The sequence below is a fragment of the Nothoprocta perdicaria genome, unplaced genomic scaffold, assembly GCF_003342845.1.
Source record: "Nothoprocta perdicaria isolate Ctin4 unplaced genomic scaffold, notPer1 scaffold_87, whole genome shotgun sequence".
NCBI classification, from domain to species: domain Eukaryota; kingdom Metazoa; phylum Chordata; class Aves; order Tinamiformes; family Tinamidae; genus Nothoprocta; species Nothoprocta perdicaria.
Window position 1 is genome coordinate 2,396,569 of NW_020456165.1, and position 13,152 is coordinate 2,409,720.

General features: G+C 42.9%; 1 protein-coding gene across 1 annotated transcript in view; it reads left to right on the forward strand.

Moving 5' to 3' along the window:
- BMPER (BMP binding endothelial regulator) overlaps positions 1–13,152 on the forward strand; it is a 146,939-nt gene that overhangs the window by 40,136 nt on the left and 93,651 nt on the right. Inside the window, exon 6 of the mRNA XM_026052326.1 lies at positions 621–703. Coding sequence (XP_025908111.1) covers positions 621–703 — 83 coding nt within the window. The remainder of the gene's footprint in view (positions 1–620; positions 704–13,152) is intronic.

Below are 13,152 nucleotides of genomic sequence, written 5' to 3' on the forward strand. Positions count from 1 at the left end.
TCTTATTTTTAAAGTACATTTACAGCATTTTTCAGAGGACCTGTTAGCTGTGTTTTTTTGGATTTTGTTGGGAATTAAAGTATGAGAGTAATCCTAAAGGAGAAAGATTCTCCTCTCCCTTTCTGTTTTTTTTTTTGTTTTGTTTTGTTTTTTTAGGGTAATGGGAATGGGTTGCCTTTGTGAAACACTGCGGCAAGTTAACTCATTTTTGTAGGCTAATTTATATTTAACATAGCTTTTGTAGGTAAGCACTGCTTACCTGTTGTGATATAATTGCTTTATTATATTTAATTTGTTGCATTTTCTGCCAACATGTAATATAAAATCAGAATGTAAGAACTGATGAGAAAATAGCTGAGAAAAATTTTCAAAACCACTTTTAATGGAAGACCTGACTTGGCCTTGACTTCACTGGTTCATATTTAACTGCTGGAGAAGTATCCTTGCTTTCTCCCAAAAGTTAGTTGGGGGTCCTCAAGGCCTTTATGCAGACTTTTGAAGTATTATGCATCAGAGAGCCTGGTATGATTTATTTTTTCCCATTGTCCTATTGTAAAGTGTGTCACAGGGAAAGATAGTGTGCTGTCTCAAACTAAATTTATTCAAACTCTGTTTCTCAGGTTGTATATTTGAAGGGAGACATTACAATGAAGGAGAAGAATTTCAGCCTGAAGGAAACAAATGCACCAAGTGCTCTTGTATTGTAAGTATTTGCCTTTTGGCATTGTATCTCCCTGTATGAACTTCAAAAGGCAAATTTTTATTGTCATAACAAAAGAAAGAATATAAGGAATTCAGCATTATTATCTCTCCTCTTGCAGTTGCTGGTGAAGATTTTACTGTGATAATACATTATATCACTCATATTTTCAGTTTATCATCTTTTCTGTGACCACACTATGTGCAGATAGAGCACTATGCTTGGGAGAGGCTTGATGTGTTGAATTAGAGATGCTTTTTTTTTTTGTGATGAGATCATACTGATGACAAAAAGTTATTCAGGTCTCATCTATTGATCAACATGTATTAACTGTTTCTTAAACCTGATATCTCATAAGGATTCTTTTGAGATGTATGCATCAAGGGCTTTTGCTCAGATTCGCTAAGTGAAGGAGTGAGGGTAGCCTCCTTAGGCTATCCCAGGTGAATTTTGACTTGACATTTAATGATAAAGTCATATCCTAGATTTTATCCTTGACTAGCAATAATATGGAGAGGAAGGAATAATTGCATCCTTTGGGTAAGGAACACAAGCTTCTCTTTTGTTTTTATTAAGTTAAGAGAGATAATGCTATATGAGTTTGGGCAGATAACTCTGACTTCATAAGTGTGATCTGAGAGACCAGTGAAATGTGAGGTTCGAATCACTGCTTATGTTACAGAGAATGCAGACTCTGAGAAATGCATTTTTCAGTAGATGGCCACACAGTTTTGTTGATACCACACACTACCAGTTCTCCTGTATCTTAAAATAAAAATGGTGTAGAGAGAAGAAAGGATCAAATTGAAGAAGGAATATGTATTTATAGACACACACAGGTACATTCAATGAAGTTACTGCAGAGAACTTGAACTGTTTTGAGGCAAAAAATCCTGCTAATCTGAACAAAATAACATATTAAATCATTTCTGCCCCTGTGGTGAGCTAGGCTGCTCTTTTTTTTTTCCCTTAAATTTAAATTTTAATCCTGTAATAATGAAAATATGCACACAGGTCATGGTGATGTATGCCATGGTCCCCTGTTCTGCTGAATGCCTTCTATAAATGAGGAGGGCTGCTCTGCATGTGCTCCATGGGTCCCCCTCTCCCTGTCAATAATTTTGCTCTCAACTTCAGCTTGATATTCCTGAGGGAAAGGCTGGTCTGAATGGTTAAGGCGGCTATGGAGACATGCGGGAGCATTTTCAGTCTGCGCTTTGCTCTTTGGTAAATGCTATGCAGCTATTACCTATTGCCCAGTGGCTGGTGTGCCAGTATCTCCTTGATCGACCTTCCCTTGTTCCCTAAATAGCAAAAGCAACTATGCCTGAAAGAGCAGAGTAGGAAGGGATATCTGTGGGGAGAAAAGATAAATACAGAAAAATGGGTTCAGACCTAAGGGCCTTTCTTTTGACAGTAACCAGTCCCCAGTATGTTAGAGAAGGAAATGCATCAGCTGCTGATGGTAAGAGATTTAAAGCCTCAAGCAAGAGGCTTAATGATCCTTTCCAAGAAAGGGAGTATGACAGTTCTGGATATTAATGACATCTGTATAAAGACCAGCTCTAGTCCTGAATCTCATAAATAGCAAAGGGAAGCCCATCTCTGTGCGAGTCACTTCTGACTTTACTTCCCCTTTTCTGCAACATTTCTTTTGAGGAGGACTGTTGACGGCTTCCTTCAAAGCTTGGGTCCGTGTTGTTTCCCACGTAGTTTGGGAACGAGCAGTGGGCTTATCGTAAAGGCTGTGATAGCACTTTACCACCTGCTCTACCTCCATTCCCTTTTGGGAATGGGTTTCCAGTGAATCTCTGATCTAAGCAGTTGTAGGATATCTTATTTAAAGACACCTATCTGGTCATGTGGTTTGATGGGAACAGACTTGTGTGTGATATACTGTAACATGTGCAGACTTTAGGAGATGAGGGGTAGCTACTCACCCCTAAATCTGTTTCTTCTGTGACGTGAGGTTGTAACTGTTAAGTTAGTCTTTTATAGAACCACAGCAGAGGAAGTGATCAAAATTATTGCTAGGGTGTTTTGAGGGCGGCGGCATGAGGATTCAAAACGATCTCATATTGGTATGAATTCCGGATTATATTTAGGAGCCCACCTTTCTAATAATGGATTATCCAGGACTCCACAGGCCATCACTGTGCTCAGGGTAACTCAAGCAGGGAGCTTTTAAACAGCAAGAAAGTAAAAGAGTTTCTTTACTTTCTTTACTTGCAGTTTCTTTTCCCTGAGAAATACAGGTCTGTGCTGTACTTGCTAAATCCATTAAAATGAGGAGTTACTTACAAAATGGAATTTTATGCTTGCAAAATCACACACTCAGAACTCGGTGCATGTCAGAAAGCTGAATTGACAGGTCCAGTCTTTGAGAAGCTCTTTAGTTGTTCAAGCCCCATGTATTTTCAGCTCGAAGTGGTGTCTACTAGCTGCTGCTGAGCTCCCAAAGCGTGTGAAGTGGGCATTAAGGTGACTTATTGCTGCAGTTTCCAGTGTGCATCGTTTTTGCAAATGGGGCTAGTGTTAGGGACCTGAGGGGCTGGGGGGAGCAGAGTGGGAACAGGGCAGAATGGGGCAGTATTTTCCTTCCATTCTTCATCTCAGTGCCATAAAGTGAGTGGTGGCCTGGGTATGCACAAGTAATTCATTCAGTCCTTACCCTCTGGGTGGGGAACTTGCTAATGTGGTTTCTGTTTAGCACCACTTGTGGTTCTAGTTTCTCTCTACCATGAACTGAACCAACCCCCCAGGCTTCTTTCGTGCAGGTCGCTGGAGCAGCCATTAGCTAATAGAAGGGGGCTGCTGCCGTGTCAGGCTGCTCTCGGAGCGGTGACACCGAGATGAAAGGCTCCATATCCTGTTACTGCTTTCCTGAGCAACACGCTCCTCAGGGTAACTAAGATTTCATGCTGAAAATGAAAATGTATCGCCCCTCACTCAATGCACATTGCCTGTCAGGAGTGAATGAGCTGCCCTTTAATGACTCCGTCTCCCTGGGGAGAGGCGTTTTGTGTAGGAAAGGTGGGCAGGATAACAAGGATCTCCTCTCACCTCGGCCCAAGCCCAGCTGTCTTGCAGCAATTCATCTGCTGAGCCTGTTCCTGCTGTTCTCCACAGGCCAGCAGAGCGCTCTAGAGAAACCTTGGATATTTTCCCTGCCATAAGCACCTACTTAAGTGAAGGGCTGGATGCTTTAATCAAGTGTTATTTCTCAGATACTACTTTTATGAGGGTCGAGAGTGTGTTTCTGCTTGCACAGTGTGAACACTTGGCTTGCATGTCTCCTTTCCTCCAGTCTGCATTAAAACAGCCAGACTGTGATTATGCTGAATGTTTTCGTTTTACCCTTTTGATGTAGGACGTTTGGAAAAAGAATTTAAAAAAAAAAATTGTCAGGAGGGGGAAGGAGAGAGAGGGAGAGAGGGAGGGCAGAGAGGAGGCTTGGCAGGGAAGTGACCTTATGTAAGGGGTAACCATGGAGAAGCTTATCTTTAAGCAGTAGTATCCAGACACATGAGGAGCACCCCAGCGCTGTTACCCAGACCGTGGGCACAGGATGCTCTGGCATGCGGGGTCTGTGGCGGTGCCGCCATGTTGGGAGGGCCCAGCACCATGGAGACTGCCCAGCTGAGGGCTGCTCTGCCTGGAGCAGCAGACCCGGAGTGGTGGTCACCCCAGGAAGGACACAGTGGGCGCCTGGGTTCCCCCAGCTCTGGCATGGGCTGTGTTCGCTACAGGCTGAGCAGTGCTGGCCTGCCATGCCATGCCTTCCCAAGCTGCAGGCCATGCGGGCCTGCCATGTCTTCCCAAGCTGCAAAGGCCCACGGGGGTGATGGTGGCCTCTCACGGCCCATCTTCCAAAATGGTTAAAGACAAACGAAATTCGAGCATCTGAAAGCAAGACACAGGGATGCAGAGTCTTTTAGGAAGAGATTTAGAACACAGCCTCAAACCACTCTCATCCCTGCCCACACCAGTGGCTTTTGTGTCCTGCTGGAGCACGTGCAGAGGGATTCCCACATGGCAAGCTGGGCTCCTGGGTTGCAGGTGCAAACTTGGGCCTGTGCCGGAAATGTCTTGTCATTTATTTTCCCAAGTGTTGGGATGCAAAAAAAAAAAAAAAAAAAAAAAAAAAGCGATATAATGGAAGTTTCGCACAAGGAAAAGGAAATCACACCAACAAAATCTGTTTCAAAAATGATGCAGACGTTGCAGCAGCGATAAGTAATGAGAAGCTACATGTGCAAGTGTTTGGGACACTGAGGGTGGAATTCATCTTGTCTAACTTCAGCCGCGTAGCAATAATGTGTCTCGTCTAAGCTACTTGTCTGGGCTCTTCTTTAGTTGATGGAGAGAGATAGGTGGGATGGATTTCTCTGCAGATGCCTATCTTCCCCCGCTAACTATGGGGAGAGCCTATGTGGCTCCCTCGGCTCATAGATGGCTGCAGATACTGGGATGAATCCCGCCCCCATCGGCAGCTCAGTGATGAAACTCTGCTCTTTTAGAAGTTTGCCTTCAACGGATATTGGGAGCTGCTGAAATACATTCCTACAACAGCTGACGGCGGGGGAGGCTCTCCCACCGGGAGGACTCCAGTCTACCAGGAAGGCTCTGGAGAGCATGTAACTAAACAAGTCTTTGGTTCCATCTGGTAGCAGAGGTTGACTGCAGACTCAGTTTTCCATCCTTGGTGGAGGGCCAAATGCCAGCCTTTCTGAATTTCCATGTCCTCGATGTGCTTTGATGCAGCTCCAAATTCCAGCAGACGTTGTCACCTTTGGGGCTGAGAAACAAAGACTGGGAGTTTTAGTTGGGAGCAGAAAAGCAATGCGTTAGTCTTCTGGTAAGAGTAGTGTTCAGTTTCTTAAAGTTACTAACATAAGTAGAAACTATTGGCTTCTAGGTGAATGAAGATGGAGAGCAGGAAGCATTAAAAAAATGTGGTGTGGAGGGATAATTGCTGGGTCTTTCTGGGAACGCACCCAGAAAGTTTTCTGCAGATTTTTTGCATATCTTGAAAATTTGCTTTTCTGACTAGCCTCGTAGAATCCACTTTTCCAGCTAGGTGAAGAAGTGTGGCTATGCAGACAAATGTGAGTGGGCATGGACTTGGTGTGAACCGAACATCCGTAAGAAAAACAATGTGACACAGACATAGCCAGAGTCATGTTATTTAATTGTTCTTTTTTTGATTTTCTTCAGTCCAGCAAAAGTACACCTGCTTTCATAGAGGCTGTACATTACCTGTACCATGTCCAAAATATTAAATCCACCTAATTTTTGTACAACTTTTGTGTGTGAACAACTTTTTAAAAATTATTTTAAAATTTAAAATTATATTTTTTTAAATGGAAAACACTGAAATGAGTTTTCTTTTTCTTATGTTGAAATATTCTTTTGATTTCTCTTGAAGAAACATTGTTGACCAGAAAATATATCTGATCCCTTTTCTCAAAAATTGTTTCTTCATAGAGTCAAAAGTAGTTTTAATAGAGGTCATGGAGAAAATTTACAACTTCACAGTTACAGTAAAGAGGAAAGTTTTTTTTTTTTTTAAATACAAGTACACTCTGGAGTAGTGAGGGGAGTGTGCATAATTAAACGTAATTATTCAGAGCAAACTATTTTTATTTATAAGCACTGGGGATCTCAGACTATAGAAAGCATATTTTTTTGTGGCAAGAACTCCTTCTCTCCCTCTACAGATATTTCAATTTTATTATTCAGTTCCTCTACAGCCAAATCTTTCAGCTATCCTAGACTATGTGCATTCCTAGCTCAATCTGTTCCTATATGGAAACCCTGGGTCATACTTTGGTGAAAAGTGAAGCTGTCATTTGGTGCTGAGAAGGACCATTGCTGAGAAGGAACCAGCCTTCTCCTCCTGAAGATCCTGAGGACTCCTTAAGGAGACCTGAGCCCAGGCCATGCAGCACTTTTTCACGTTGCTTCCTTTTTCAAAGTCCTTGGCTTGCCCCTCAGGATTCAGTTCAAACCTCCAAACTGTGCTGTCTACCTCTGCACATCTACCTCTGTTACTTTTATTTATTTATTGTTTTGTATCCCTTCTTCTCTGTCCTTTCATATAGGGAGACCTGCCCAGTTACTGTTTCTGAGATGGCCTCTAGGAAAAACAGCAGTCAGTGCTCATTGTACTTCATGTCGTATGGCCACTCATTTCCAGGCCCCATGAGATGTGAAGAAACACTAAAGGGTCATTTTATAGATTTCTGCAGGAAATTTTTGCTGACTGGAGAGCATAGTTGGAAGCATGGAGGAGCTGGAGGAAAGGGCCCTCGTAAGTCATTTTTAGATAAAAACTGCCTTTGCAATTTTATGTTCCAAGATAGTAATGTGATAATTGATGAATTAGGTGATACTAGAAGACTTGAAAGATTAGTAAAACTTCCTGGGTACCTGAAGCACCCAAGTAAATTCTGATTAACAGCCCCTCCTGGCTGTGCATTGCATGAACAGCCCTTGTTGCATCAGAGAGAAAAGTGGACAGTATTTATTGTCATTTAAAGAAAACAAACACACAAAGCAGGGCATATTTTGCATTCCTAAGGCATTTAAAGAAACAAATGAATGTTTTAAAATCATAATAAAGGCTTATTCTTCCAGGGCAGGTTGCGGTAGCTCTTGATAGCAAAGGAGTAGAGAGCCTGTGCTGTGAGGTATCTGTCCTCTCTCTCCTTAAACTCTTCCTGATTAACAGGTCGTGATTGATCATTCCTATTGACAAAGTAGAATTAAGTACACAGAGCTTCAACAATAAAGGAGGCTGTTAACAGGCAGCCTCTGATGAAGAGGCTGTATTTTATTGCCCATGGGCTGCAATGAAGCCTGCAAACATCTATGCTATAACTCATTCGGTGGAAAGGCAGAAAACTCTCTTGGAGGGAAGACAAAGCAGAAGGCAAAGAAGCTGGTTAAAATAAGCAAACAAACAAACAGAAAACCCCGTCAGACAGCAGGGTTTGTGAGGCTAGCCCAGGGCTTTAGAAGTGCCCAGGAAGCACAAGGGTTTTATGTTAGGCGGCTGCAGCACTTCTTACAAGTGGCTTCGGAAGGAATGCGTGTGGCATCTCATGGGAACGCTTGTGTGCAAAATTGATTTCGATCTGAAAGATTCCCACAAGTTGTGGTAGGAAGCAGTAAAAGCAATAGCTTGTCAATTAGTAGCGCTTGCAAAACACTTTCTGGGGAGCCCGAGCACCTTCTGGCAGGTATTGCAAGGAAGGGAAGGCTGAGACCAGCAGGAGTGCTTGGCCCTTAGGCTTGTCACTTTTGCAGTGTGAATAAACTTGGATGCCAAAGGTTTGGGGGTTGCAACCTAGCGATAGTTAATGGTTTTAAACTTGCCCACACCCCTCTGTTTCTTGAGACAAGCTGTTTCAGTATGCTGCATACTATTAAGTGAGTTTTCTCACAAGAAGGCTTAACAACTTTCCAACACCTGCTTGTTTTCCTTTATCTGATTTTCGAAAGCCACAAAAAATGCAGAGATTGCAGGCAGTATGTGTAGAGCTTTGGCTTTCCCCACCTCCCTCGCCCAGCCTGACCTCTCTTATCAGTTTGGGTACCGTGTGCTCTAGCCTTTGATTATGTTTGTATTTAATGACTTTTGTAGAAGACATATAGTAAAACTGGGGATCATTAAGTCTGAATCACTGCTGAGCTCTAATGTGAAGGCCAAATTCCACCTTGACATTATCAGCCTGCTGAAACTCTCCTTGCTTTTTCCATTGCACCCTCAGCTCTCTTTTGTCTTCTGCCCTGGCAGCACTGTAGGTTGTTAAGGCAGCAATAATTTCCAACCGCCTGATCTAACTAGTCTCCAGCTGGGAGATGTGATGATTTAACACTTCTGACAAAAGGCAGTGATATAGCAAGACAAGTCAAAGCACCAAAATATTAATGAACATGCTGTTACTTTTGTATATTGCTTGATTTAATGATGAAAGACAAACACTGACAGGCAATGAAAAGTTATCCAGCAAGTGTGACTTTCAAGACTGTGACAGGTTGTAACTTTTCTGTGCAATTCATCCTTAGTCAAGCTGAGTGGGTTAGGAGGAATAATTCAGTGACCTCAAAATGGGCGTGGGAAACAGAAAAGAAAAACTCTTCAAAACAGGACAGTGATTTACCTGGTCCACCTTTAATCTATCAGAAGTGAAATCTGGCTGGTAGCCAGGCTATCATAACATCTTTGGCATATGCTGCGGGTACTTGAATTTGAAGGAAAGATGCAGGAATCCTTGTGGGCAGCTCAGGGTGAGAGTCAGAAGCAGGACTTACCACCCAGCCGCTGCAGTGGGTGAGGACACACGAAGGGGAGTTCTTAAAAACTGTGTCTAACCTGGGAGAATTGTCTCTATGTCTAGCTCTCTTCCAGGCAGTCTCATGGCACCTAAACTTCTGTCCCAAACATGATTACAACACCATAAAACTTGACAGCCCTAAGCTTCCATGAAAAACCAAGAGGTTTTCAGCTTTCTGCCAGAAGCTTTGTAATGAAGCATTGACATTTTCCACAGAAAGCAGATGTGTGTGTTTCTTAAGCTGCAGCTTAGTGACATTACTCAATATTTTATGCTAAAATCATTTAGATGGAAATCTGTTTATCGCCTCTTCTTGGGTGTCAGAGCCAAGGCAATACAAAATGCAAAGTTCAGCTTTCCAGCAGGTTTGGATCTGATCGTTGAGGCATCCGTGCCCAAAGGGATTTGGGTGGCTTGCATGTGCTGTGTCCTTTCTTTTTTCTTTTCTTTCTCCAGAACACAGCACCAGGAGCTTTCTGAGAGTAGGACAGAAGCTAGTGTCCCCTTGCCAGTAGTATCTTTTTATCATGGAAAAAAAATGGAGCTGGCTTCAGCTCTGAAAGCACAGCAATGAGAATATTATCATTCCTTTTGCCATCATCTGCCTTGCACCCAAATATTCAGCATGCTGCGAAAAAGCTTGAAAATGAAACAGGATAGGCAAAAATAAGTAATTCTGGTAGCAGCAGGACTTGGTTCTTTCCAGTGCCCCTTCTCCCAGTTGCAGCATAAGTTCTCATGCATGAGTGTAATTGGGAGCAGTGATTTTGCTAGCAGCCTCCCTTGCTGATGCATCACTTAGGTTTTCAGCAGCCGGCTGAACTGCCCTGCTTTCTGCCTGTGGAGCTCAGTTATCGCAATTCCCTCAGGTACCTGCAATTACCGCTCCTTCCCCGTCTAGGTTTTTGAGCGCTGCACTTAAGCAAGTTTCTATGTGCACATCTGGGACCACGCGGGGAGGGGAACCCTCCGTCCATTACCATCCCTTCCACCAGCTGCACTGTGCAGTTGATGTGCACATGTAAAATCTCTTGTCTGGAATACCCGAACCGCATCCGCTACTGTGACAATTTTCTTTTTTTTTAACCCCAAGCCTGATTCTGATCAGGATTCTGTGAAGCAACTAAAATGGGACTAGAGACTAAGGACAACAACAGAAATGTGGTGAACCTTGGCCAACCTGTGTGGCTTGTTTGCTGCTCTTCCCGGAGGCTGTTTTGTGGAATGGCCTTGCCTCGGCCGAGAGGCTAACGAGGACACGATTAGCAGAGCTAATGACCAAAAGGACATTGCCGTTCCTGTAATGGGTGCCTTGCATTTTGCATTTCTATTTCTAAACATCTTATCCGGCTGCCAGTCTCTCGGAAATGCTTTATTTCAATCTTTCCTCAAAAGAGACTTATGGAACGATGAGATGACAAACTAGATGTGGACATCGCTAGCCAGTTCCCTGATACTGTTCCTAAGACTCCTCTAAACCAGCCCAGTAAATACTGATTATTATTTTCATTCCTTCATGACTTTTCAAGCAAAGACTTCACCTGCAGACGATGGTCCTTTTTTAGGATGTGATGAGGTGTGGCAGAAAGGTGCTAACTTGTGCTTTGGAAAAAGAAAATGTTTCTTTTGGGGCATGGTGGCTGTAAAAGGCACGTGTAAAGCACAGAGTGTCTAAGAGGAGCATCCTACTCAGCTCATACCCAGTGAGCTGCTATCCCAATGTCAGGAGCCAGCTTGTCCCTGTGAAAACCCAGGAGCTCCAGACAACATAGAGATAAAAATCTGCAATTTCCAACTCCGCACAGATCCTTCATCCTTCCCTCCTCCCTCCCTCCCTTTTGTGCTCTATCATTTTCTAAATACTACCCTGCTTGCTAAAGTGCAGAAGCACACATAAGATGTGTCCTAGAAGGGGGCAGCAGGCAATTTCTGGTGTACAGGATTTCCACCTTATTTATGCTCTTGTGAATGAAGTAAACCAGTAATATTGGAAGCAGCAGCTTTAAGTCAGCGCCGCAAAACTAGTTGCTAGAAGCCTATCTGATATTCAGAATAACCTTTGTGAGATGGAAGGAAACTTGTCCATGTCCAAAGGGTGACACGTGCCCACGGAAGGAAAGCTGAAGAGAAAGGTAACATACCACACATGCCTGGTCAGAACAGCCTGAAACAGGCCTATCTGTAGTGCCAATAAGCATATTTGTGATTCAGCTGCAGATTAAACATAAACACAATTTAAGCACACAGTCTCTGGGCAGCATAGGCCTTTGAGTGTATTACACTCTTCTTTCCAATTTCCCAAATGCTGAACATTAGTTTGGATAACAGTTAGGGGGATTGTCTATAAAAGCTTGTAAAATTGCTGATGCAATAAATTATAGGTGAGATGATTGGCCTCCAGTAGCCAAAAGCCACGGTCAGCACTACGGGATATTACCAAGAGCTTGTGGCGTTTCTCCCTGGTCTCTTGACAGAAATTAAAATGTTTATTTGGAGGACACAAGGTTTCAAAATTTCAGAGAAGAAAGGAAAGCATTAAAGAGGATGGGAATTTTCAAATGTTTGGCTCTCAGTTCTAAAATATAAACGGCCTCAAACAAGACAGTGCCGAATACCACCACTGCTTGCTCCAGTTAGAGAGACTGAACATTGGCTTTGAAACCCTAGCCCTAGGGAAGAAGTCTGGGCCATCCCTTTTAAACAGAATTGCGCGTAGACTCGGTGTCTCCTCCTTTATCTGAATGAAACAATGCTGAACTTAAAAGATTACAAATATTAAAATGAATGTGGTTTCCTATGATAAAATTCAGATAAAAACGGAATCCGGGTGCTGGGTTGCATGGTGTAAAAATGAAATCTAATTACGGCCTCCGCGTGTTTTTATCATCGACTGCTAGAGCACTATCAAAACAGCAGGCTGCCGCCTTTGAAGATTACTATGTGCTAGCTCCAAATTTCGGAAAACAAAGCTGTTTTCCATGGGATCCTACAAGGCGCATGATTTCCTGCTTTAATTAGGTTCATGTCAGTGGTGTTAATTCAGGGATAGACTCAGGCCTCAATTTCTACGTTACTGTTTTGATAAGCGAGAGCAAATTTTGGCACACTTCACAGAAACATCTTGAGTAACTGCTCGGAGGGAGAGTGGAAAATTTGGCCTAAATGCGTTCTTGTTTTGCCATATTGTGAGCAGCAAGCCCCCGGGAGTGACCGCCCTTTTGGCTGCGTGCATTTTTATGCATTTTTATGCATTTTTGTGCATTTTTGTGCATTTTTTGCAAGCATTTCCTGCGTATTTGCGGGCAGCGCCGCCTCGCGCGCCCCCTGGCGGCGGCCGACCCATAGCCGTTCTCTTATATATTTATACACACATACACTAATTATATACATATATAAAAATCTTTTTTATATATATACATGTATGTATATTTTAAGGCATCCCTATAAATCTATATTAAATAGCTGGCCACTCGGTGCTGTTTCATTACGGTTTTGCGGTCGTTTGGAAGGTCCCAGAATAAAAGGAGGGTTGTGGTGTTTGTTCCACGCACCTCAGGCTTTTATTGTTCGCTCATTGAAAGAGTTTCATGGCTTGTTGCTGCGCTGCTTGTTTTGCCGGGGTGCTGCCGAAATAAAAGGAAAACGGGAGCTGAAATATTGTGGGAATGTTAATGAAACATGTTCCCTTGCTACCATGTAGTTTAACAGCTTTACATGTAGAAAGGCTGTAAAAAGATCTTAATGCATGACTTTTTAATATCTGAGTGTTGGGGAACAAAAAGGGACAAAGATCCAATGTTGTCTTTACTTCTTCTCCAGTCTCCCGAAGCAGATGGACCTCTGTGGTGGTCAGTGAAAGAGAAGCATCAAACCCTGTCATTGAAGTTACTTGCCCTTAGTCAGGCACTGGGACCCTTTTTAAGTGGTCAGCTTAAAAATAATAGGTCAATATATGTGTAATTGCAGATTCTTTAAAAAGACCAGAAGGGCTCTTAAAGTGAGGAGGCAGTCAGAGGCCAAAGGCTTTTCTTTCATGAAGACTGAATTGTTGCAATGTTCCTGGAGTACAGAACTTTTAGATATTTTAATGTAATTGTATTTAACTATATA